The 23,417-nt window shown below is 40.9% G+C and overlaps 1 protein-coding gene across 1 annotated transcript in view; it reads right to left on the bottom strand.

The window, feature by feature from the left end:
* Positions 1–11,154: 11,154 nt before the first annotated feature.
* The window catches only part of LOC122420582 (zinc finger protein 11-like), a 135,195-nt gene continuing 122,932 nt past the window's right edge, over positions 11,155–23,417 (bottom strand). The window contains 2 exon segments of the mRNA XM_043435832.1: positions 11,155–12,627; positions 12,696–12,815. Coding sequence (XP_043291767.1) covers positions 12,308–12,627; positions 12,696–12,815 — 440 coding nt within the window. The 3' untranslated portion in view covers positions 11,155–12,307.

Genomic DNA, 23,417 nt, shown 5'->3' with positions numbered 1-23,417 from the left:
TCTATGACAGCAACAGAAATGAACCCAGAGTTCTCCAAAATCATTTCCACTGGAGCACGTCTTCCCAAGCCACAGGACAAAGGCTGACTTCCTCACTGCTCCTTGGACCTCTCACCCGAGTCATCAGCTCCATCCATTCACACCTACCTGGATATCTGGCTGTTGTGTCCACTCTCCTTACATCCCAGGGAGTCTTCATTTGCTCCAGAAAGGTGACCAGGTCCGGCTTAGAGACCACAAGACCTGTTCATCAGAGAAAGGAATATTTGTTTTGCTAGAGATTCATAAGTTTCCAACCCAATATGTATTTGGGTGAGAAGAGAACACACGGGTGAATGTAATACAGCCTAGAGGATGATTTCCCCAAATACTTTATTGAAAGCACCCTTACAATACTAACAAATACATAAAAATCAGATCCTGAGATTCTGGTCAAGTACTACAAGGCTAAAGTAAGTAGTGTAAATGTGATTTTAAGAGGAAGGTGTCACTATTTAATACCATGGAACTGATTCAATCAGCACCACGCTAGAGTGAAGGAGGCAGATTACATCACGGAAGAAAAAGGTTAGAATCATACTGAATCACCATGAAGGCTTTCTTTCTAAACTCACAAATACCCATTTCCTGCTAGAAAGCAGGGATCTGAAGGTGTTGGTGGAAGCAGAAAATTCCAGGAGACATTCTAGAAATGCAGGAACCAAACCCAGTGGTGGAAAAGGGATTCTGGAAGGCAGTTCTCCTCACCCAAGGAGGCCAGGTTCCCGTAGGTCTCTAACATCACATCCCTGTACAATTCCCGCTGACCGAGGTCCATGCATTCCCACTCCTCTTGAGTGAAGTCTATGGTCACATCCTGGAATGTCAGCCGTCCCTGAAATACAAAGTACACATGCATGTACTTTGGGGTCACAAAGAGTCAGACACAACTGAGATCACAAAGTCAGACAGGACTGATGACTGAACTGACTGACTGACTGTCATATGGCAAGAGAAGACTTCCTAACCTGACCCTAAACGAAAGCAGTAATTTCAGAGAACTCATTTTGATTTAGCGTAGTTTCTGGTATCACACAGTAACATTTTCTACCACATTTTTAACCCCAAGAAAAGAGGATATGATTCACAAGAAACTATTCTGATGTGGAAGAGAAATTATAATGTAATCAGATCAACACTGGCATATTTATTTTTGAGTGTTGTACTCGTGTGACCCAGGATAAATTGGCTACCAAAAACCAGGAAACATTTTTAAGAAGCAGATTCTGATCCAAGAGTTCTGGACTGGAGAAATTGTGCCACATTTTTACCAAGCTTATTTGAACTAGTAATGTTGCAAATTCTGCTCCACAAATGACCATTCTGAACAGCAATGAAGGAGAACAGTAGGGAAGAATTCACACTTAAATCTAAACTTTAAGTCTTTTACAGGTTTTACAGGTCTTATAGGATAGTAACCTTGCAGCAAGAATCATTTTAACTATTTAGTATATACTGTATATCTTTCTGACAGTTTTTACAGAATCTTGAATGTGCAACAGAAATAATAGCTCCTCTGTCCATAGGATTCTCCAGGCAAGGATACTAGAGTAGGTACCTATTCCCTTCTTCCGGAAATCTTAAAAAAATAGATCAAAAAAACAGTGATCAAATCATGTTAACAGGTTTGTGGACACAGACATATACTATAATGGGACTATATACTTATTAATAGTTAATAGGGAAAAGTTGTCATGTCAATAAGATAAAAATTTTTAACTTATTAAAAATGTACATAAATATAATGGGGTGATATTATTTTTATTTCTTTAAAGAAACTAGAATACAGACATACAGAATGATGTAACATAAAGTAAAGCTCTGGTTCTGAATTTTTCAATTTCCTGAAAATCTATATCATTTCCAAAGAGCTATAGTTCAAATTTTAATACAGTTGAACATAGATTAGCACTAATAAGATTCTTATAAATATTTTGGAAAATACAAAAATGTGATGAGACTCTGTGATGTGAGCATGGAGTGTACCTGGAAATGACCAGACCTGGGCTGGCGTGACAAAAATCCCCCAAACCCAGCATCTCTACTAAACACAGTCATCTTCCAAAGCAAAGAGAAACTTAAGAGCATATGGGATTCCCCCATTAACTGTGATAGTTTAGGCACATCCCTCACTTTTTTCCCCAAGACAGTTATTAAAGACAAAAGGAAAATACATGAGCTGTGTCGCATGGGAATCTCACAGAAGTACCTAAACCAGTGACCATCAGAGTCATGGGGTTAGAAGTACATGGAAGAATGCATTACCACTGCATGGGTATTTTGGCAATATTATGGAAACCATGATCTGAATCTATCGTTAAAAAATGTTAGTTTTAAGCAAATTTCACTTCATATATACCTCTCGTGTCAGTTGCTACCTGACACATTTAATTAGTACATTTAATTAGTAAGTCTTTCTTATTGACACAGAGGAAGAGGATAGTCTCAACTACATTTTTTTTTATTTGTGAAAAAAATCTGAACCACTGAGTCCATTCTATTTCCAAGGGCATTGCCTTTTGCTCCTATTCCAAAGACCTGAAGTTGCATCCAGATATGAACTCATCATGGCATTTCCCCTACTTCCCTAGGATCCCAACACAGAACAACATTCCACTGGGAATCCCTTATACCAGTGCCTCCCCGTGTTGGTCTTTCACAAAGGGAATATGTTCAACATTGAAACTGATGGAACAATGTTGAGACTTCATCATGCTCTATAGAAAGCCAGGATACATACATTGGATAACAGGCTCTGGGACATAAGGAAGAAACTGTCTAAAGAGCCAGTCTTCTCTAATACAAGAAAAACTGGAAAAAGTAAGCAGTTGGCAACAAACACCCTATGTAGAAAACTTAGAAGCCGAGAATTGAAGGTTTGCAGATGTTCAGACCAGGCATTTCAGGAGGAAAAGCAGACACAGCCCCAGACCCGGGACAGGACATTTACCTGAGAAGCTGCCATTTCCTCCTCTTCTTCCTCCAGCTCTGTGTCTCCTCTGGGGATTTTTATCACAAACTCACATCTGGGTGTTAAGTAAATAACTTTAAAGGCATCCACACAACTCTTGAATCTGCAACTGCTGCAAAGATCGAGAAGAAATAGTTTTCTTGTTTCCCTTGGCCGTTTTCAGAGCTCCTTTGTTACTTTCTCCTTCCTGGTCTGCAGCGGATAATCCAGACTAACCTGATATGCTAATCACATCCTGTGTTTGGTGTTTACCTTTCCTGCATTCTCTATGCAGACCACCCCTGCGAGTTCTTCTCCTTTCTTTCTGCCTTACAGAGTGCAGGCCACAGTACAATTCCCAAGACATAACAGACAGAACTACCAGGTTACCTGACCCAGCCTGTGAGGGTTTTTGAAACAATGTAAGAGGGAGACCCAGGTCCAAGAGCCAAGAGCTGCAGCCTCACACTCAGCACCCCTGTGACCTCAGGAAGGGAGCATTTAGGGCGGGAACTTCTAGAAACAAAGAATGTCAGCCTGATTGATTGGGGAGGGGCTCCTTCTAGGATGGGTGTGGACCTCCAAGACCTGGTATCTGTGCCCATGAACTATTTATTTCCAAATTCACACTGAAATGCAAGAAAGAAGAGGAAACCACTAATCCATTCAGTCCAGTTCAGTTCAGTCACTCAGTCGTGTCCGACTCTTTGCCACCCCATAATCCGCAACACGCCAGGCCTCCCAGTCCATCAACAACTCACGGAGTCCACCCAAATCCATGTCCATTGAGTCAGTGATGCCATCCAACCATCTCATCCTCTGTCCTCCCCTTCTCCTCCTGCCCTCAATCTTTCCCAGCATAAGGGTCTTTTCCAATGAGTCACCTCTTCACATCAGGTGGCCAGAGTATTGGAGTTTTAGCCAGCATCAGTCCTTCCAATGAATACCTAGGACTGATCTCCTTTAGGATGGACTGCTTGGATCTCCTTGCAATCCAAAGGAGTCTCAAGAGTCTTCTCCAACACCACAGATCACAAGCATCAATTCTGTGCTCAGCTTTCTTTATAGTCCAACTCTCACATCCATACATGACCACTGGAAAAACCATAGCCTTGACCAGACGGACATTTTTTGATAAAGTAATGTCTCTGCTTTTTAACGTGCTGTCTAGGTTGGTCATATTTCCTTCCAAGGAGTAAGCGTCTTGTAATTTCATGGCTGCAATCACCATCTGCAGTGATTTTGCAACCGACAAAAATAAATTCAGTCATTGTTTCCACCGTTTTCCCATCTGTGTGTCATGATGTGATGGGGCTGGATGCAATGATATTAGTTTTCTTAAGGTTGACCTTTAAGCCAACTTTTTCACTCTCCTCTTTCATTTTCATCAAGACCATTCGGGTATAACCTAAATCAAATTCCTTCTGACCATACAGTGGAAGTGAGAAATAGATTTAAGGGACTAGATCTGATAGAGTGCCTGATGAACTATGGACAGAGGCTTGTGACATTGCACAGGAGACAGGAGTCAAGACCATCCCCAAGAAAAAGAAATGCAAAAAAGCACAATGGCTGTCTGAGGAGGCCTTACAAGTAGCTTTGAAAAGAAAACTAGCAAAAAGCAAAGGAGAAAAGGAAAGATAGACCCATGTGAATGCAGAGTTCCAAGCAATAGCAAGGAGAGATAAGAAAGCCTTTCTCAGTAATCAATGCAAAGAAACTGAGGAAAACAATAGAATGGGAAAGACTAAAGATCTCTTCAAGAAAATTAGAGATACCAAGGGAACATTTCAAGCAAAGATGGGCTCCATAAAGGACAGAAATGGTATGGACCTAACAGAAGCAGAAGATATGAAGAAGAGGTGGCAAGAATACACAGGAGAACTGTACAAAATAGATTTCATGACCCAGATAATCACGGTGGTGTGATCACTCACCTAGAGGCAGACATCCTGCAATGTGAAGTGGCCCTTAGCAAGCATCACTACAAACAAAGCTAGTGGGGGTGATGGAATTCCACTTGAGCTATTTCAAATCCTAAAAGATGATGCTGTGAAAGTGCTGCGCTCAATATTACCCAAATTTGGAAAACTCATCAGAGGCCACAGGACTGGGAAAGGCGTTTTCATTCCAATCCCAAAGAGAGGCAATGCCAAAGAATGCTCAAACTACTGCACAATTGCACTCATCTCACACGCTAGTAAATTGATGGTTAAAATTCTTCAAGCTAGGCTTCAACAATATGTGAACCATGAACTTCCAGATGTTCAAGATGGCTTTAGAAAAGGCAAAGGAATCAACTATCAAATTGCCAACATCTGCTGAATCATTGAAAAAGCAAGAGAGTTCCAGAAAAACATCTATTTCTGCTTTATTGACTATAGCAAAGCCTTTGACTATGTGGATCACAATAAACTATGGAAAATTCTGAAAGAGATTGGAATACCAGATCACCTGACCTGCCTCTTGAGAAACCTATGTGCAGGTCAGGAAACAACAGTTAGAACTGGACATGGAAGAACAGACCAGTTCCAAATAGGAAAAGGAGTACGTCAAGGCTGTATATCGTCACCCTGCTTATTTAACTTATATGCAGAGTACATCATGAGAAATGCTGGGCAGGAGGAAACACAAGCTGGAGTCAAGATTGCCAGATGAAATATCAATAACCTCAGATATGCAGAGTACACCATCCTTATGGCAGAAAGTTAAGAAGAACTAAAGAGCCTCTTGATGAAAGTGAAAGAGGATAGGGAAAAAGTTGGCTTAAAGCTCAACACCCAGAAAACTAAGATCATGGCCTCTGGTCCCATTACTTCACGGCATATACATGGGAAAACAGTGGAAACAGTGGCTGACTTGATTTATCTGGACTCCCAAATCACTGCAGATGGTGATTGCAGCCATGAAATGAAAATACACTTACTACTTGGAAGGAAACTTATGATCAACCTAGATAGCATATTAAAAAGCAGAGACATTAATTTGTCAAAAAAGGTCCGTCTCGTCAAGGCTATGGTTTTCCCAGTGGTCATGTATGGATGTGAGAGTTGGACTATAAAGAAAGCTGAGCACAGAAAAATTGATGCTTTTGAACTGTGGTGTTGGAGAAGACTCTGAGAGTCCCTTGGACTGCTAGGATATCCAAGCAGTCCATCCTAACGGAGATCAGTCCTGGGTGTTCATTGGTAGGACTGATGTTGAAGCTGAAACTCCAATACTTTGGCCACCTGATGCGAAGAAGTGACTCATTGGCAAAGACCCTGATGCTTGGAAAGATTGAGGGCAGGAGGAGAAGGGGAGGACAGAGGATGAGATTGTTGGAAGTAGTCTGTTCTTCCATGTCCAGCCCTAACTGTTGCTTCCTGACCTGCATATAAGTTTCTCAAGAGGCAGGTCAGGTGGTCTTGTATTCCTATCTCTTTCAAAATTATCCACAGTTTATTGTGATCCACACAGTCAAAAGATTTGGCATAGTCATTAAAGCAGAAATACATGTTTTTCTGGAACTCTCTTGCTTTTTCGATGATCCAGCGTGTGTTAGCTATTTGATCTCTGGTTCGTCTACCTTTTCTAAAAGAAAATTGAACATCTGGAAGTTCACCGTTCATGTATTGCTGAAGCCTGGCTTGGAGAACTTTGAGCATTACTTTGCTATCCTGTGAGATGAGTGCAGTTGTGCGGTAGTTTGAACCTTCTTAGGCATTGCTTTTCTTTGGAGTTGGAATGATAACTGACCTTTTCCAGTCCTGTGGTCACTGCTGAGTTTTCCAAATTTGCTGGCATATTGAGTGCAGCACTTTCACGGCATCATCTTTCAGGATTTGAAATAGCTCAACTAGATTGCCATCAGCTCCACTAGCTTTGTTCATAGTGATGCTTTCTAAGGCACACGTGACATCACATTCCAGGATATCTGGCTCTAGGTAAGTGATCACATCATCGTGATTATCTAGGTGATGAAGGTCTTTTTTGTACAGTTCTCCTGTGTATTCTTGCCACCTCTTCTTCATATCTTCTGCTTCTGTTAGGTCCATACCATTTCTGTCCTTTATCGAGCCCATCTTTGCATGAAATGTTCCCTTGGTATCTCTCATGTTCTTGAAGAGATCTCTAGTCTTTCCCATTCTGTTGTCTTCCTCTATTTCTTTGCATTGATTACTGAGGAAGGCTTTCTTATCTCTCCTTGCTCTTCTTTGGAACAATACATTCAGATGCTTATATATTTTCTTTTCTCCTTTGCTTTTGGCTTCGCTTCTTTTCACAGCTATTTGTAAGACCTCCTCAGACAGCCATTTTGCTTTTTTGCATTTATTTTCCATGGGGATGGTCTTGATCCCTGTCTTCTGTACAGTGTCACGAACCTCCACCCATAGTTCAACAGGCACTCTGTCTATCTGATCTAGTCCCTTAAATCTATTTCTCACTTTCACTGTATAATCATAAGGGATTTGATTTAGGTCATACCTGAATGGTCTAGTGGTTTTCCCTACTTTCTTCAATTTAAGTCTGAATTTGGCAATAAGGTGTTCATGGTCTGAGCAACAGTCAGCTCCTGGTCTTGTTTTTGCTGACTGTATAGAGTTTCTCCATCATTGGCTGCAAAGAATATAATCAGTCTGATTTTGGTGTTAACCATCTGATGATGTCCATGTGTAGAATCTTCTCTTGTGTTGTTGGAAGAGGCTGTTTGCTATAACCACTGCATTCTCTTGGCAAAACTCTGTTAGCCTTTGCCCTGTTTCATTCCCTACCCCAAGTTCAAACTTGCCTGTTACTCCAGGTATTTCTTGACTTCCTTCTTTTGCATTCCAGTCCCCTATAATGAAAAGGACATCTTTCTTGGGTGCTGTTCTAAAAGGTCTTGCAGGTCTTCATAGAAACATTCAACTTCAGCTTCTTCATCGTTACTGTTTGGGGCACAAACTTGGATTTCTGTGATATTGAATGGTTTGCCTTGGAAATGAACAGAGATCATTCTGTCATTTTTGAGATTGCATCCAAGTACTGCATTTCAGACTCTTGTTGACCATGATGGCTACTCCATTTCTTCTAAGGGAATCCTGCCCACAGTAGTTGATATAATGGTCATCTGATAGAAACTCACCCATCACAGTCCATTTAAGTTCGCTGATTCCTAGAACGTCGACGTTCACTCTTGCCATCTCCTGTTTAACCTCTTCCAATTTGCCTTGATTCATGGACCTAACATTCCAGGTTCCTATGCAATATTGCTCTTTACAGCATCAGACCTTGCTTCTATCACCAGTCTCATCCACAACTGGGTATTGTTTTTGCTTTGGCTCCATCCCTTCATTCTTTCTGGAGTTATTTCTCCTCTGATCTCCAGTACCATATTGGGCACCTACTGACCTGGGGAGTTCCTCTTTCAGTATCCTATCATTTTGCCTTATCATACTGTTCCCCTGTTTAGTATCCTACTATCACTTAACTAGGAAGTGTTAGCATTACAGAGGACAGGGTCTCCTAGTTATCTTTTTATTTCTGAAACTTGTCTGAAAAATTCTGGACCACTGAGTCGACTATATTTATAAGGGCATTTTCTCAGTCCTGTTTTAATGAGCTGAATTGCATCCAGACGTAAATTTCTCAGGGCATTTCTCTGACTTCTCTGAAGATCCCAACATCGAACTACATCCCAGTGGGAATCTCAGATACCAGTGACTCCCCATGCTGATCTCTCACAAAGGGAGTATTTTCACCAGCAGAAAGTCACGAATTCATGCTGAGAATTCATCCTGCTCCACAGAAAGCCAGGATGCAGAAAACGGAGAAAAGGCTCTGGGACACAAGGGAGCAGTAGTCTAAAGAGCTGGTCTTCACTATTATAAGAAGAAAAGGAAAAAGTAAGTTGATAGCAAAGACCCAAGGCAGAAAAATTGAAGTAGAGAAGTAAAGGTTTGCAGATTCTCACCTCAGGCATTTCCTGAGGAAAAGCAGACACAGCCCCAGGCCTGGGACAGGATATTTACCTGAGAAGCTGCCATTTCGTCTTCTTCTTCCTGCTCTGCATCTTGTCTGGGGAAGTTATGCAGCAAACTCACACCTGCGTATTGAGAAGATACCTTCAAAGACATCAACACAGCTCTTTAACATGCAACTAATGCACCTACAGACAGAGGACGTTGAAAACCTGAAAAGACCGACCTCTCCTGACCTCTGTCTCAGGAGAGATTCAGGAACAATCATTTCCGACCTGGAGACCAGCCTGTGAGCTAATTTCTTGATTGTTCTCTCCTCAGAGAGAGCTCCTAACCCTCTGCTCACACAGACGATGTGACTTGACTGACTTCCCTGGTCCAAATCCAGCCAGACCAACCTCTCCTCAGACTGAAGCCTGGCCTCAGCTCTCTCAAATGGATCAGGAGCCACGTCCTTAAGCCGGGGCTCCCCTTAGAATCCCTTGTAGCACATCTTACGAACCACAGTGATGCTCCACAGGACCCATAAAGAACTCTGTGGGGAGGGCACTGGTGAAGTTACTGCTTAACACTGGTCACGTGATCTTGTTGGGAAACCAGATGGAAACCACTTGGTTAAAGATTCTTTCTGAACCATTTCCGTGAATACAAAGCCCTCCAGGTCAGGGTCCCACTCTGAAAGATTATGAATACGCAGGTCTGAGGTGGGGACATGAAAAGAGTCTTTCGAGTGGGAACTTCTAGACACACAGCAGGCCAGCCTGACTCCCTGGGGGTTGGGGGGGGTGCTCTTTCTTGCATGGGTGCAGTCCTCCAGGGCCTGGTGCTGTGCCCTTGGAGGAGGGGAGGTGGGAGGTGAGTGCTTGGTGGGAATTACCTGGTGACCTTGTTTTTGTGAAGGCTCTGGTCTCAGAATTCTGCAAAGATACCTCAAGTCCTTAGCTCTTTTCACTCCCTCCCAAGTCTGGGGCCACATGTTTTCACAAAATGATTTGCATTGTGATCACCTATCTGCAGGTAGGGGGCCTGCATCTTTTAGACCAGGAGTCTGAAGATGATTCCATCACAGCTTTCTTTGAACATAGACCAGGAGCAGCAGAGGACAATGGGTTAAACTTGTTCAGATGAAGAAACTTAGACTTTGCAAATGGTGCCCTAAATGCATGTTTAGACAATCAAAAGAATGATCTGAGTTATAAAATGAGTGATACTGAAGAAAATGAACACATGAGTGTGTAGTTGTTGTTCTATTTAGTGTGTGTATCTTTCTAGGTTTTTTTGGAATCATCTTGCTTCAGTTTGTTCTCTGCTCCATTTTCGGAGTTATATAATATTTTCTCATATCTTTAAAGGTAATGATAAGAAAATTAGAAGAAGCATATTCATTTTATTATATTATATGACTTAACTGAATATTTTGAATATTCAGTACAATATATTCAGTGTGCATGCACCGGGACCAATGACTTTTCTTTTTATTTTAGACATTTTTTTTTTTTTTTTAATGGATTGTTTCTTTTCACAGCACCACTGAGAATAAGGTGCAGAGTTTTCCCTTATAGCTCATGCTCCCCAACATGGAGAGCATCTCTACTTATCTTTCCCTCCCAAAGGAGACATTCACCACCACCACTGAATGTACTAGCATTTAAGGGGGCCTCTGAAGTGGAACCCGGGGTTCAGCAAAACCGCTGATCACGAGAAAGGTGGTCATCTACTGCAGGTGTTCCGAGGACTGGCTGGTGTGAGTTTAACACCTGCAGGCTGCCTGCTCCACACACAGAGGCTGAGGCAGCAACAGCAAGGAGCAGTTCAGGTAAGCTCTCAACAGGACTCTGCCTGATCCTTCTTATTAGAACTCTCACAGTGTCCAAGTAGTTACAAAATGGGAGCGGTGGTACAACAGGGATATGGTGGAAAATATATGAAAGTGTTAAAGGCTTAAAGCCAGTAAGGAACCAATTTCTACAGATACCAGCTCTCTGTGCTACCAGATAGTTTGTTATAATCTCTTCTCTACAACTTTAAGTAAGGTGGGAGAGGTTAATGTTGGTGGTGGGTTAACATTTCATTGATCACAATCAACCAAAATACTAAACACCATTCATTTTGATTAAATGTGTGTGCTTAGTCGCTCACTTGTGTCCGAGTCGTGGCGACCCCATGGACTGTAGCCTGCCAGGTTCCTCTGTCCATGGGGATTTTCCAGGCAAAAATACTGGAGGAGGTTGCCATTTCCTTCTTCAGGGGATCTTCCCAACCCCGGAATCGAACCCAGGTTTTGCACACTGTGGGTTGATTCTTTCGTGTCTGAACCACCATGGAAGCCCATGCATGTATTAATTTCATGCATATTTGACATTTTACAATTTCACAATTTCACACATTATAACCTTTTACAATCCACTGTGTGATCCGTAATTAAAATACAGAATACAAGCATAGAGAAAAACATTTATCTGATATAATAATATGTAAATTGTGATTTCTATGGTTTACAAAACAGAGGATAGCAAACATTTAGGAAACATGGCCATACACTAATTAGAGGCCTTTTCTAGGAAGGGTTTCCCATACATTTCTCTTTTATCACAGAAGATATATTTCAACATTGTCAACTAATATTCCTGACTTGTGTTGATGTTATCATGATACAACAATATTTTAGTGAACTGTCATTGTGCTATCTTCACAAATTAAGTGATATAACTATTGAAAATTTAGAACCAACCTCTGTTGCAATTTACATGCAAAGAGTCCATGACCACTTACATCATGGTGACCTCTAGGGATATTTGACATCAAAGACGAACACCTGTGTTTAGATATTCATTGTACATTTTACATTCTGGTTCCATTTTGTAATGGAGAATAGATAGAAATGGTTGCAACACAATATAGAAGGGCTTCTCTTATCTCTAAAGTACAAACCATAGAAATAATCTACATTTGCATACACACTAAAAGTGAAGCACAGTATGGATTTCACAGTTGAATTACATTCATTCTCAAATAATCTCAAATCATGTCATTATAAACAGGATACATTGCTAATAATTGTAAATTTCTAACCATCAACCCTTCATCTTGTGACCCCTACGAACATATTCACTTTCTATCTGTTGTAATTATGCATTACTCTCCATAGTAATTCTCCTTCAGAGGAAGTTCAGAAAACAGGATTGATGAAATCCTCACTACCTTTCAGTCTCTGATATGTATTTAGATTTGTGTTTTGATGAAATACATGTGCACATATTGGTTACATTATTTCCATATGTTTCTTGTATAAACTCTCATGCTTTCTGATGTATGTTTAGGGCAAACCTCTTCCATCACTTGTTTCATTACTAGGGCTTCTCTCCAGTGTGTGCTCTCAGGTGTTGAGTGAGATCACTGCTCTGACTAAAGGCTTTGCCACATTGCTTACATTTGTAAGGTTTCTCTCCAGTATGAATTTGCTGATGTTTAGAAAAATTTGAGCTCTGGCTAAGGCTTTGCCACATTCTTTGCATTTGCATGGTTTCTCCCCAGTATGAATTCTCTGATGTTGGGAAGGACCTGAGCTATTGGTAAAGGCTTTGCCACATTTGGTACATTTCTAAGGTTTCTCCCAAGTATGAGTTCGCTGATGTTCAGTAAGATTCGAGCAATGGATAAAGGCTTTGCCACATTCTGTACATTTGTAAGGTGTATCTCCAGTATGAATTCACTGATGTTGAGTAAACTTGATATCTGGTGAAATGTATTGCCGCAATCCTTACATTTTTAAGTTTTCTCTCCAGTATGAATTTGCTGATGTTAAGTAAGATTTGAGTTCTGATCAAAGGCTTTGCCACACTTTGTACATTTAAAAGGTTTCTCCCCAGTATGACTTTGCTGATGTCGATTAAGATTTGAGCAATAGATAAACAATTTGCCACATTCCTTACATTTATAAGTTTAAAGATTTCTCGCCAGTATGCATTCACTGATGGTGACTAAGATGTGAACTCTTACTAAAGGCTTTGCCAACTATTGTACATTTGAAGGGCTTCCCATCTGTATGAATTATCCAATCTCTACTTAGATTGGATGAGTGAGTAAAGACTTTTATACATTTCTTACACTTGTTTTCTTTTTGTGGATTCTGAAGAGTCTGCTGTTGAATAAGTTCTGAAGACTGATTAGAAACTTTACCATATTCACCACAATTCTAAGTCTTCTCTCCAATAGGAGTATCTTTATAGAAAGACCTGATATTTGACAAATGGAACATCATAGTTACTCAGAAATGTGCACAGTTTTATTAGGACTCTCAAAAAATGAAACAGCAACCAGATTCATGCAGGTTGTCACAAGCCAAGAAGAGCATTTTAGTTCTCACTGTGAAAGAGAAAGGTAATCACCAGACAAGATTTCATCATGGTTTAACAGGAAGAAGGCAGCAGGTGATAGCCGTCTATGACAGAAACAGAAATGAATCCAGACTTCTCCAAAATCGTTTCCAATGAAGCAGATCTTCCGAAAACACAGGATGAAGAATGACTTCCTCGCTGATGCTTGGACCTCTCACCTGAGCCATCGGCTCCATCCATTGACACGTACCTGGGTACATGGCCATGTCTCCATTCTCCTTATACTCCTGGGATCCTTCATTTGCTCCAGAAAAGTGACCAGGTCCACCTTAGAGACCATGAGACCTGTTCATCAGAGAATGGAATATTTGTTTTGCTAGAGATTCATCACTTTCCAATCTAATATGTATCCAGGTGAGAAGAGAACGCATGGTAGAATGTTAAGACAGCCTAGAAAAAGATTTCCCCAAATACTTTATTGAAAGCACCTATACAACACTAACTAATACATAAAAATCAGATCCTGACATTCTGGTCACATACTACAAGGCAAAAGTAAGTAGTGGAAATTTGATTTGAAGAGGAGGGTGACACCATTTTATATCACAGAACTTATAGAATTAGCACTTACTTAGAAGAGGCAGATTACATCAAGGAAGAAAAAAAATTAAATCATCATGAAGTCTTTTTAAATTCACAGCTTCCCATTTTCCAATACAAAGCAGGGATCTGAAACGCTGTTAAAAGAAGCAGAAGACTCCAAGAGACATTCTAGAAATGCAGGAACCAAAACCCTGAGAGCAGATAAGAGATTCTGGAAGGAAGCTATCCTCAACCAAAGTGGCCAGGTTCCTATAGTTCTCTAACATCATGTCCCCGTACACTTCCCATTGACTGAGGTCCAGGCAACCCACTCCTCTTGAGTGAAATCTATGGTCACATCCTGGAACATCAGTTGTCCTGGAAATACAGAGTACAGATGACATGTGTCCATGAGAAGACTTCCTAATGTGCCCCAAGATGACAAAAGCTAGCTCACAGAACTGCTTTTGATAAAGGAGAGTGTTTGGGGTATACTTTTTACACAGAAATATTTTCTACCGAATTCCTAACCCAAGAAATGATGAGATGTGACTCACAAACCATCTCAGAAACTATTCTGATCTAGAAGAGAAATGATAAAATAATCAGAACTACATTGGCTTTTTTTTTTTTGGCCACACCACTTGGCTTGTGAGATCTTAGTTCCCTGACCAGGGAATGAACCTGGGACCCCGCAGTGAAAGTACCAAGTCCTAACCACTAGGCAACCTAGGAATTCCCGGCATATTTATTTTTGAGTGTTGTATTTGTATGACACAGGATGAATTGTCTATCAGGGAAACAGGTCATATTTTTAAAATGCACACTCTGATTCAAGAGTTCTTGAGTGGGACAAATGTGCTGTTTATTTTAACAAGCTTAGTTTTTTCTTAGTATTTTTAACAAGCTTCTTTTAAGTAGTAATGTTGAAAATTCTGCTCCATGAATGACCGTTTTGAACCATAATGAAGTACGATAAGTACTTATATTAAGTACTTGTAATAATAAGTAATGTATGCATTCATACTGACTTTTGAAGTTCAAGTGTTTTACAAATTTTACAGTTCTAATAAGATAGCATCCTCAATAGCAACTATCATTTTAACTATGTACTATATACTATATATCTTTCTGATAGCTTTTATAGAGTCTTGAATGTGCAACAGAAACAATTTAAAATCAATAATGTTGTTGTTCCACCTTTCTGCAAATATATAGCAAACATTCCTTAAACAGCTTAAATTTATTTCACTTCATGTACTCTAAACTTTACTAATAATACACAGACAAAAACACAGGGACAACTCTGAAGAAAGTTCACAGAAGTTTTTCTAACTGTGAGGAATATAAAAAACAAGAAAAAGAATTGATCAAATCATTTGAACATTTTCTTGTATACATATACTAAAAAGGAACTATTTATTCATTTCACTACAAGGAAACAATCTAAGGACATGGAAAATATTAAGAACAATTTTTGAAGGTTGGAATAAATAAAAATATTCATGAAATAATGATGTCTTTTATATATACCCTAGGTTTCTGCCGGAACACACAGATGCACACATAAAGACACTTAAGGGAAAAGCAATCTTCCATAAGTAACAGATCTTTTGGAAGAAACATTTTAATCTACCTTTTTTTAAAACTCATGTGTATTTTTGCATTTATGGTAAAAAAAAAAAAAAAAAATTCTAAATTGTGCATCAATGCGTGCTAAGTCACATCAATCAGGTCCAACTCTTTTTCACCCCATGGACTGTAGCCATGCAGACTTCTCTGTCCATGGGATTTCCCAGGCAAGAATACTGGAGTGGGTTGCCATTTCCTTCTCCAGGGGACCTTCCCAACCCAGGGATCAAACCTAGGTCTCCTGCATCGGTAGGCGGATTCTTTACCACTGAGCCACCTGGGTTCACTAAAAACAATTTTTCCTCTTTAGTAACAGTAATTAAAAACACAATATTCGAAACAGTCTACATTTTATGAGCAAATATACCATGACACTGATTTAGAACACATTTCCAGACCTATGTGAAGAAACTGTAAGTCTTTACTGAAGCACATAAAGCCTGAAAATCACAAGCTTTACTTGGAACATGTAGTGATAGAAAGACTTCAGTGACTGCAGATTCAAAACAATCAGACTCAAAGCAAACATGGATATTTCAAATATAAGTCTCAGCTGTATCTAGGGGAGCCAACATAATTTTGAATTTAAAAAACAAAAACACCTAAATAAAGGGAACCTGCCAAATTACAGATGAAGCTATCACTGTGTAGACTAGTTGAAATTTCAAAAGAAATGAAGCAAAATACCTTCCAAGGTAGCCAAAGAAGCCCACATAAAGAGAGACTTAGACATTATTTTGAACAATAAAATAGAAGTCTTAAACACAACATAATATTTGGTAATCATGCAACAGGTGAGGTATTCCAAGGTAACATCAAAAATAAGAGGGGGGAAAAAAAATCAAAGGGCAGAAAGGAAACATTAAGGTTTCAAGGTTGTGTAATAAAGAATTTAAGGACCTGCCTGATGCTCCAGTGGGTAGAAATCTGCCTGTCAGTGCAGGGGACACGGGTTCCATCCCTGGTCAGGGGAGATTCCACAAGCCTCGGAGCAACTAAGCTAGTGTGCCACAACTGCTGAAGCCCACATCCTCCAGAGCCTGCCAGGGATTAATACAACCACTGAACCTCTGCCTTAGAGCCAGAGCTCCACAACAAGATAGTAGCCCCTCCTAATCATAACAGAGAAAGCCCAAGACCATCAGCAAAATCCCAGTATAGCCAAAACTAAATAAATACTAAAAGTTAAAAAGAATCTCGAAGGCTTTGGTCCCCAGGGTCTGGAAGTTTTTAAACTACTCTTGGAATTTAAGTTTTCTCACTCTTGTAAATTCCTTAGTGACTGCAGTGGCTTTATTACTCTCCGTAGGCCCTGATAATTTATGCTAACAAGATGACTTATGGTGGGCCCCTAGTTTAATAATGGGATGACTCAGGTTGTGAGGCTGGGCATTTCACAAAGACCAACGAAGTGACTAGAGGTTTGGGGCTTTGAGCCAGGTGGCCTTATTAGTCCAAGCTCTAAGGAGGGCAGAATGCTGGAGATGTTATCAACCATGGCTATGTGGCTAAACCCCAATAAAAACTAGGGACTTAAAAGCTTGAGTGAGCTTCTTTGGCTGACAACAGTGTTTTCTGTCACACTGATGTGCCAGGAGGGCAATGGGTCCCTTGGGATGATGACTATGGATAAGTCCAAACAAACCCATTCAGAAGTTAAGAAGTTTATCAAGTCCAAAGAAACAGCATTTCAGGAGAGACAAAAGAAACAAATATAGGCCTCTTACCTGGAACGAGTCATTTTTGACTCCTTGCTTTCCTCTTCCTCTGGGCTTCCTTCTAAGGTAAGATCAGTCTTGCGAAGTGACCCCAGAAAACAGGCCGTTCAATGCTTGGAAAAACACAGTGAGCTTCCTGTAACACAGCCCCACACAGAGGGAGGATCTCAGCAGGTACAAATCACAATCCTCTATGGCCACTGACACAGCAGGGATTCTGGAACACAGAATCAAAGGAGGTGGTTTTAATTTCATTCTTTTCTTCAGAATTGCGGCCCCTCCTGTGAAAACCACATAATCTACGCTAAACCTCCCCTTCACACTATAGGCGAGGCCCTGACCAACCTGCATACAGAATAGAGCCTCGTTCAACTCTTCATGGATCAGAGACGGAGGGGTTGAGCAATGCAGGACTTGAAGCAGCGGCGTCTACACGTTAGAAGGTAGAACTGCCAGAGAAGGATATGGATCCTAGAACAATACTACCAGAAATGTGATGTGGGCCCCAGGGATCCGGCAGTTAAGATAAAGGATTTCAGAACTTCTCTCAGAGCGATGCTGGGACACACCGGGGGCGGGAAGGTGGGGACAGTAGTTTTAACCTCCACCAGTTCAGTTCAACCACTCAGTCGTGTCCCACACTTTGCGACCCATGGATCGCAGCAAGTAAGGCTTCTCTGTCCATCACCAACTCCGGGAGCTAACTCAAACTCATGTCAATCCAGTCGGTGATACCATCCAACCATCTCCTTCTCGGTGGTTCCCTCCTCCTCCTGCCTTCAATCTTCCCCAGCATCAGGGTCTCTTCAAATGAGTCAGTTTTTTGCGTCAGTTGGCCAAAGTATTGAAGTTTCTGCTTCAGCATCAGTCCTTCCAATGAATATTGAGGACTGATTTCCTTTAGGATTGACTGGCTGTATCTCCTTGTAGTCCAAGGGAAACTCAAGAGTCTTCTTTAACGTCCAAAGACACCCCGGAAACTCACGTGTGGAGGACAACAGGCTGTGGGACTACGAAATTCGGGTTTTAAACAAGCAAACAGAGCAAACTCACTGGAACTCCTCCATAGCTAGTCTACATTCACTTCCAGGTCTGCAGGCTACTGCACCCGCCAGGCGGAGGAAGTGGTACAGAGGGAGGTGATTGGGCTACGTCAGGGCCAATGAGACACGAAATAAGGGCAGTGGGTGGGACCAGGCCTGAAGCGCAATTGTGTAGGGGCGGGACCAGAGGGGCGGAGCCTCATCTCCCCTCGCCCGGCCCCTGTCCATTTTGGGATCTGTTGATCCTTCTGTTGGGAGAAATATGCCTGAGAAGTATCAATAACCTCAGATATGCAGATGACACCACCCTTATGGCAGGAAGTGAAGATGAACTAAACTTGATGAACTCTTGATGAAAGTGAAAGAGGAGAGTGAAAAAGTTGGCTTAAAGCTCAACATTCAGAAAACTAAGATCATGGCATCTGGTGCCATCACTTCATGGGAAATAGATGGGGAGACAGTGGAAACAGTGTCAGAATTAAACTTTTTGGGCTCCAAAATCACTGCACATGGTGACTGCAGCCATGAAATGAAAAGACGCTTACTCCTTGGAAGGAAAGTTTTGAACAACCTAGATAGCATGGTGAAAAGCAGAGATATCACTTTGCCAAACAAAGGTCCATCTGGTCAAGGCTACGGTTTTTCCAGTGGTCATGTATGGATGTGAGAGTTGGACTGTGATGAAAGCTGGGCACCGAAAAATTGATGCTTTTGAACTATGGTGTTGGAGAAGACTCCTGAGAGTCCCTTGGACTGCAAGGAGATCCAACCAGCCCATCCTAAAGGAGATCAGTCCTGGGTGTTCATTGGAAGGACTGATGTAGAAGCTGAAACTCCAATACTTTGGCCACCTCATGTGAAGAGTTGACTCATTGGAAAAGACCCTGATGCTGGGAGGGATTGGGGGCAGGAGGAGAAGGGGACGACAGAGGATGAGATAGCTGGATGGCATCACCGACTTGATGGGCATGAGTTTGAGTAAACTCCGGGAGTCGGTGATGGACAGGGAGGCCTGGCATGCTGCGGTTCATGGGGTCACAAGGAGTCGGACAAGTCTGAGCGACTGAACTGAACTGAACTGATCCTTCTGTCCAACTGTGCTTCGTTTCTCTGCTTTTTGATGCTTTTAAATCTCTTTGACTTCCTCTGGAGCAGAGCACTTCCTGCCTGTTCTAAGTTAGTGTTTCACACAACTTAAGGCAAAAGAGAATTTTGAGTGCCGGCTCTATGGGAAGCCAAGATGCTTTCAGCTAGTTGAAAACAGGCAAAATTCCTCTTGGTGTGAGTGTTTGAAGATGGGTGTCTCGTAAGTGATGAAAAGTAGAATGTAATCACTCAGATGATCCGTTGGGAGGAAGCCTCAGTAATTGTAACCAGAGACCGGGCTTACAAGAGGACAGCTGGCTTTTCCCTTAGGAAATGATTCCAGAAAGAAAGAGGCAGACTGGAATCCAGTGTCATCTATAACCTAACCACAGAAATGACATACTCCTGCCAGAATCTGTTGATACAGAGATTAGGTGCTACACCAGATATCAGTTCCCAATGCCTCCTAATATATCTTACTATAATTCTTTTTGAAAAAATATTTACTAATTTGGCTGTACCTGAATCTTAGTTGTGGCATATGGGATCTAGTTCCCTGATGCGGGCTCAAACCTAGGCCTCCAAACTCTTCCACTCCCAACACACATTGGGAATGAGGCGTCTTAGTCACTGGACCACCAAGGAAGTTGCAGTATAGTTTTTGTGACAGTGACTGGTATTGTTGAATCCAAGTGATATGAAACCTGATTTATAATGTAACTAATGACTGGAATTGCAGAGATCTCTCTGAAATAATGAAATCATACATTTTTAGGGTTACTATATGTATGCCAATAGCACCTCCATGATTAATAAAAATAAATTAAATCTATAGAAATGATCTCTTATAGAAACAGTGTATAGAGTAGACAATTGTGTTCTTAGTCCATCAGTCATGTCTGACTCTTTGCAATGCCACGGACTGTAGCCCACCAGGCTCCTCTGTCCAAGGAAGATTCCAGGCAAGAATACTGAAGTGGTAGCCATTTGCTTCTCCAGGGGACCTTCTTGACTCACGGATCGGACCCTGGTCTCCTGCATTGTAGGCATAGTCTTTACCATCTGGGCTTCCAGGACGCAGCAGAAATACCTTCTCTAACACTGGAATTTATAAAGTGCTTAAAAAAGACATTGTTTTGTACTGAAAACATCCATAGTTGACTGATTTGGGTCAGACCATTTTCCAAAAGTAACTTCAAAAATGGGTTTTAGATAGCAGCTATCAGACATAAAAGCATAATGTGTCCTATTCTCTGATTTGAAAATATTCTCAAAATTTATAGTTGTATAACTTCATTTTATAAAACAAAAAGACATCACTTTTTAAAAATGGCATTTTCTATAAATGTGATATAATGTTTCTTAATACTTAAAGTATGACTTCATACTTTTCATATCACATTAATTAACCGATCACTTTATGATTTACAATTAGTCACTTTTATTTTCAATGTCATACCAGTTTATCACACTGTTATTTCCAGTATCATAGTTTAGGTTATAGTCTTCCATGATTCCTGATAAAGGCTTATTCAATACCTTTCAAAAAACCAATTAGTATTTCTGTTGCCAAGCAAGTAAAGAGCTTAGAGTGCCTTTGAAAAACAAAATTTGTCAAACAAAATATTTTTTAATTTTAAAAAAATTGTTTATATTTTTTTGAAAGAGAATAGGTTTAAAGAATTTTATTGTTTACTGTCAAACCTCAACATGAATTAGCCATGGGTATACATATATCCCGTCCCTCCTGAACTACCATCCCATCTCCTTCCCCCATCCCACCCCTCTAAGTTGATAAAGTGAAAAGTGAAAGTGAAGTCACTCAGTCATGTCAGACTCTTTGCGACCCCATGGACTGCAGCCCACCAGGCTCCACCTTCCATGGGATTTTCCAGGCAAGAGTACTGGAGTGGGTTGCCATTTCCTTCTCCAGGGGATCTTCCCAACCCAGAGATCGAACCCGGGTCTCCCGCATTGCGGGCAGACGCTTTACCGTCTGAGCCACCAAAGGAGCCCCTATTTGAGTTTCCTGAGACATACAACAAATTCCAACTGGCTACCTATTTTACCTGTGGTAATGTAAGTTTCCATGTTTCTCTCTGCATAGATCTCACCCTCTCCTCTTCACTTCCCATGTCCATGAATCTGTTCTCTATGTCTGTTTCTTCAACGCTGCCCTGCTAATAAATTCCTTGGTACCATTGTTCTAGATTCCGTATATGTGCATTGGTATATGATATTTATATTTCTCTTTCTGACATACTTCACTCTGTATAATTTATAATATTTTTCATTTGCATATAAATTATATGTACCTACATAATTTATATTTAAGGTTATATAATTGTATAACTTTTAATAGAAAATAAAATTTGTCATAGAAATGTGAAAGTGAATCAGTCATTTCAGACACTTTTCAACCCCATGGACGATACAGTCCATGGAACTCTCCAGGCCAGAATACTGGAGTGGGTAGCCTTTCCCTGCTCTAGGGGATCTTCACAAGCCAGAAATCGAACAGGGCCCTCCTGCATTGCAGGTGGATTCTTTATCAACTGAGCTATCCAGAAGCCCTGTCATAGAGCAGGCCTCTAAAGCAGACTACAATGAGGGCTTCCCTGGCGGTTCAGACAGTAAACAATCTAACCGTGGTCCAGGAGACCCACGTTCAACCCCTGGGTCGGGAAGAGCCCCTGGAGTAGAAATGGCAACCCACTCGAGTATTCTTCTCTAGAGAATTCCATGGACAGAGGAACTCAGCGGATTACAGTCCATGGGGTCACAAACAGTAGGACATGACTGACCATGGCTGAATGGCTAAAACGTTCTACTTCTTTCAGTATACCTACATTTGATTAGATGTATAAAATGTATCCTTACTCCCTAGTAAATTAATAGTAAGAGTTTCAAGATAAAGAGAAACTTGCTACCCAAGTAATACATTTAGAAATGCTACCAAACTTAAAATTAAATGACAAGGCATGATATGTTTTATTTTAAAACATAGCTACTTTTGTAAAATACATTAATATCATCGTTATTAAATACAATTATTTTATAAATCAAGTTATGTTCACAATAAAGGACAGAAACAGTATGGACCTAACAGAAGCAGAAGATTTTAAGAAGTGCTGTCAAGAATACACTGAAGAACTATACAAAAAAAGATCTTAATGACCCTGATAACCACGATGGGTGTGATCATGCACCTAGATCCAGACATTCTGAAGTGCAACGTCAAGTGATCCTTAGGAAGGATCACTTACAAACAAAGCTAGTGGAGGTGACGGAATTCCAGCTGAGCTATTTCAAACAATAAAATATGATGCTGTTAAAGTGCTGCACTCAATATGGCAGCAAACTTGGAAAACAGCCCTGGCCACAGGACTGGAAAAGGTCAGTTTTCATTCTAATCCCAAAGAAAGGCTATGCCAAAGAATGCTCAAGCTGAGGCACAGTTGTTGAACTCATCTCACATGCTAGGAAAGTCGTGCTCAAAATCTCCAAGCCAGGCTTCAATAGTATGTGAACCAATGACTTCCAGATATACAAGCTGGATTTAGAAAAGGCAAAGGAACCAGAGATCAAATTGCCAACATCCCTTGGATCATAGAAAAGGAAAGACCATTCCAGGGAAACATCTATTTCTGTTCCATTAATTATGCTAAAGCATTTGTGAGGATCACAAGAAACTGTGGAAAATTCTTAAAGAGTTGGGAATACCAGACCACCTGACCTGCCTCCTGAGAAATCTGTATGCAGGTCAAGAAGCAACAGTTAGAGCTGGACATGGCACTACAGACCGGTTCCAAATTGGGAACGGAGTACATCAAGTCTGTATGTTCTCACATTGCTTATTTAACTGAAATGCATGGAAGGTCATGTGAAATGCCGGGCTGGGTGAAGCACAAGCTGGAATCAAGATTGCTGGGAGAAATATCAATAACCTCAGATATACTCTCCCATCAGGAAGATTCCATATGCCTCTAGCCCTTCTCCATCAGAGGGCAGACAGAATAAAAACCACAATCACAGAAAAATAGCCAATCTGATCACATGGACCACAGCCTTGTCTAACTCAATGAAAC

The sequence above is a fragment of the Cervus canadensis genome, chromosome 18 (genome assembly GCF_019320065.1).
Source record: "Cervus canadensis isolate Bull #8, Minnesota chromosome 18, ASM1932006v1, whole genome shotgun sequence".
Lineage (NCBI taxonomy): Eukaryota > Metazoa > Chordata > Mammalia > Artiodactyla > Cervidae > Cervus > Cervus canadensis.
The sequence above is the reverse complement of the archived record's forward strand: the minus strand, read 5'-3'. Positions and strand labels throughout refer to the sequence as shown.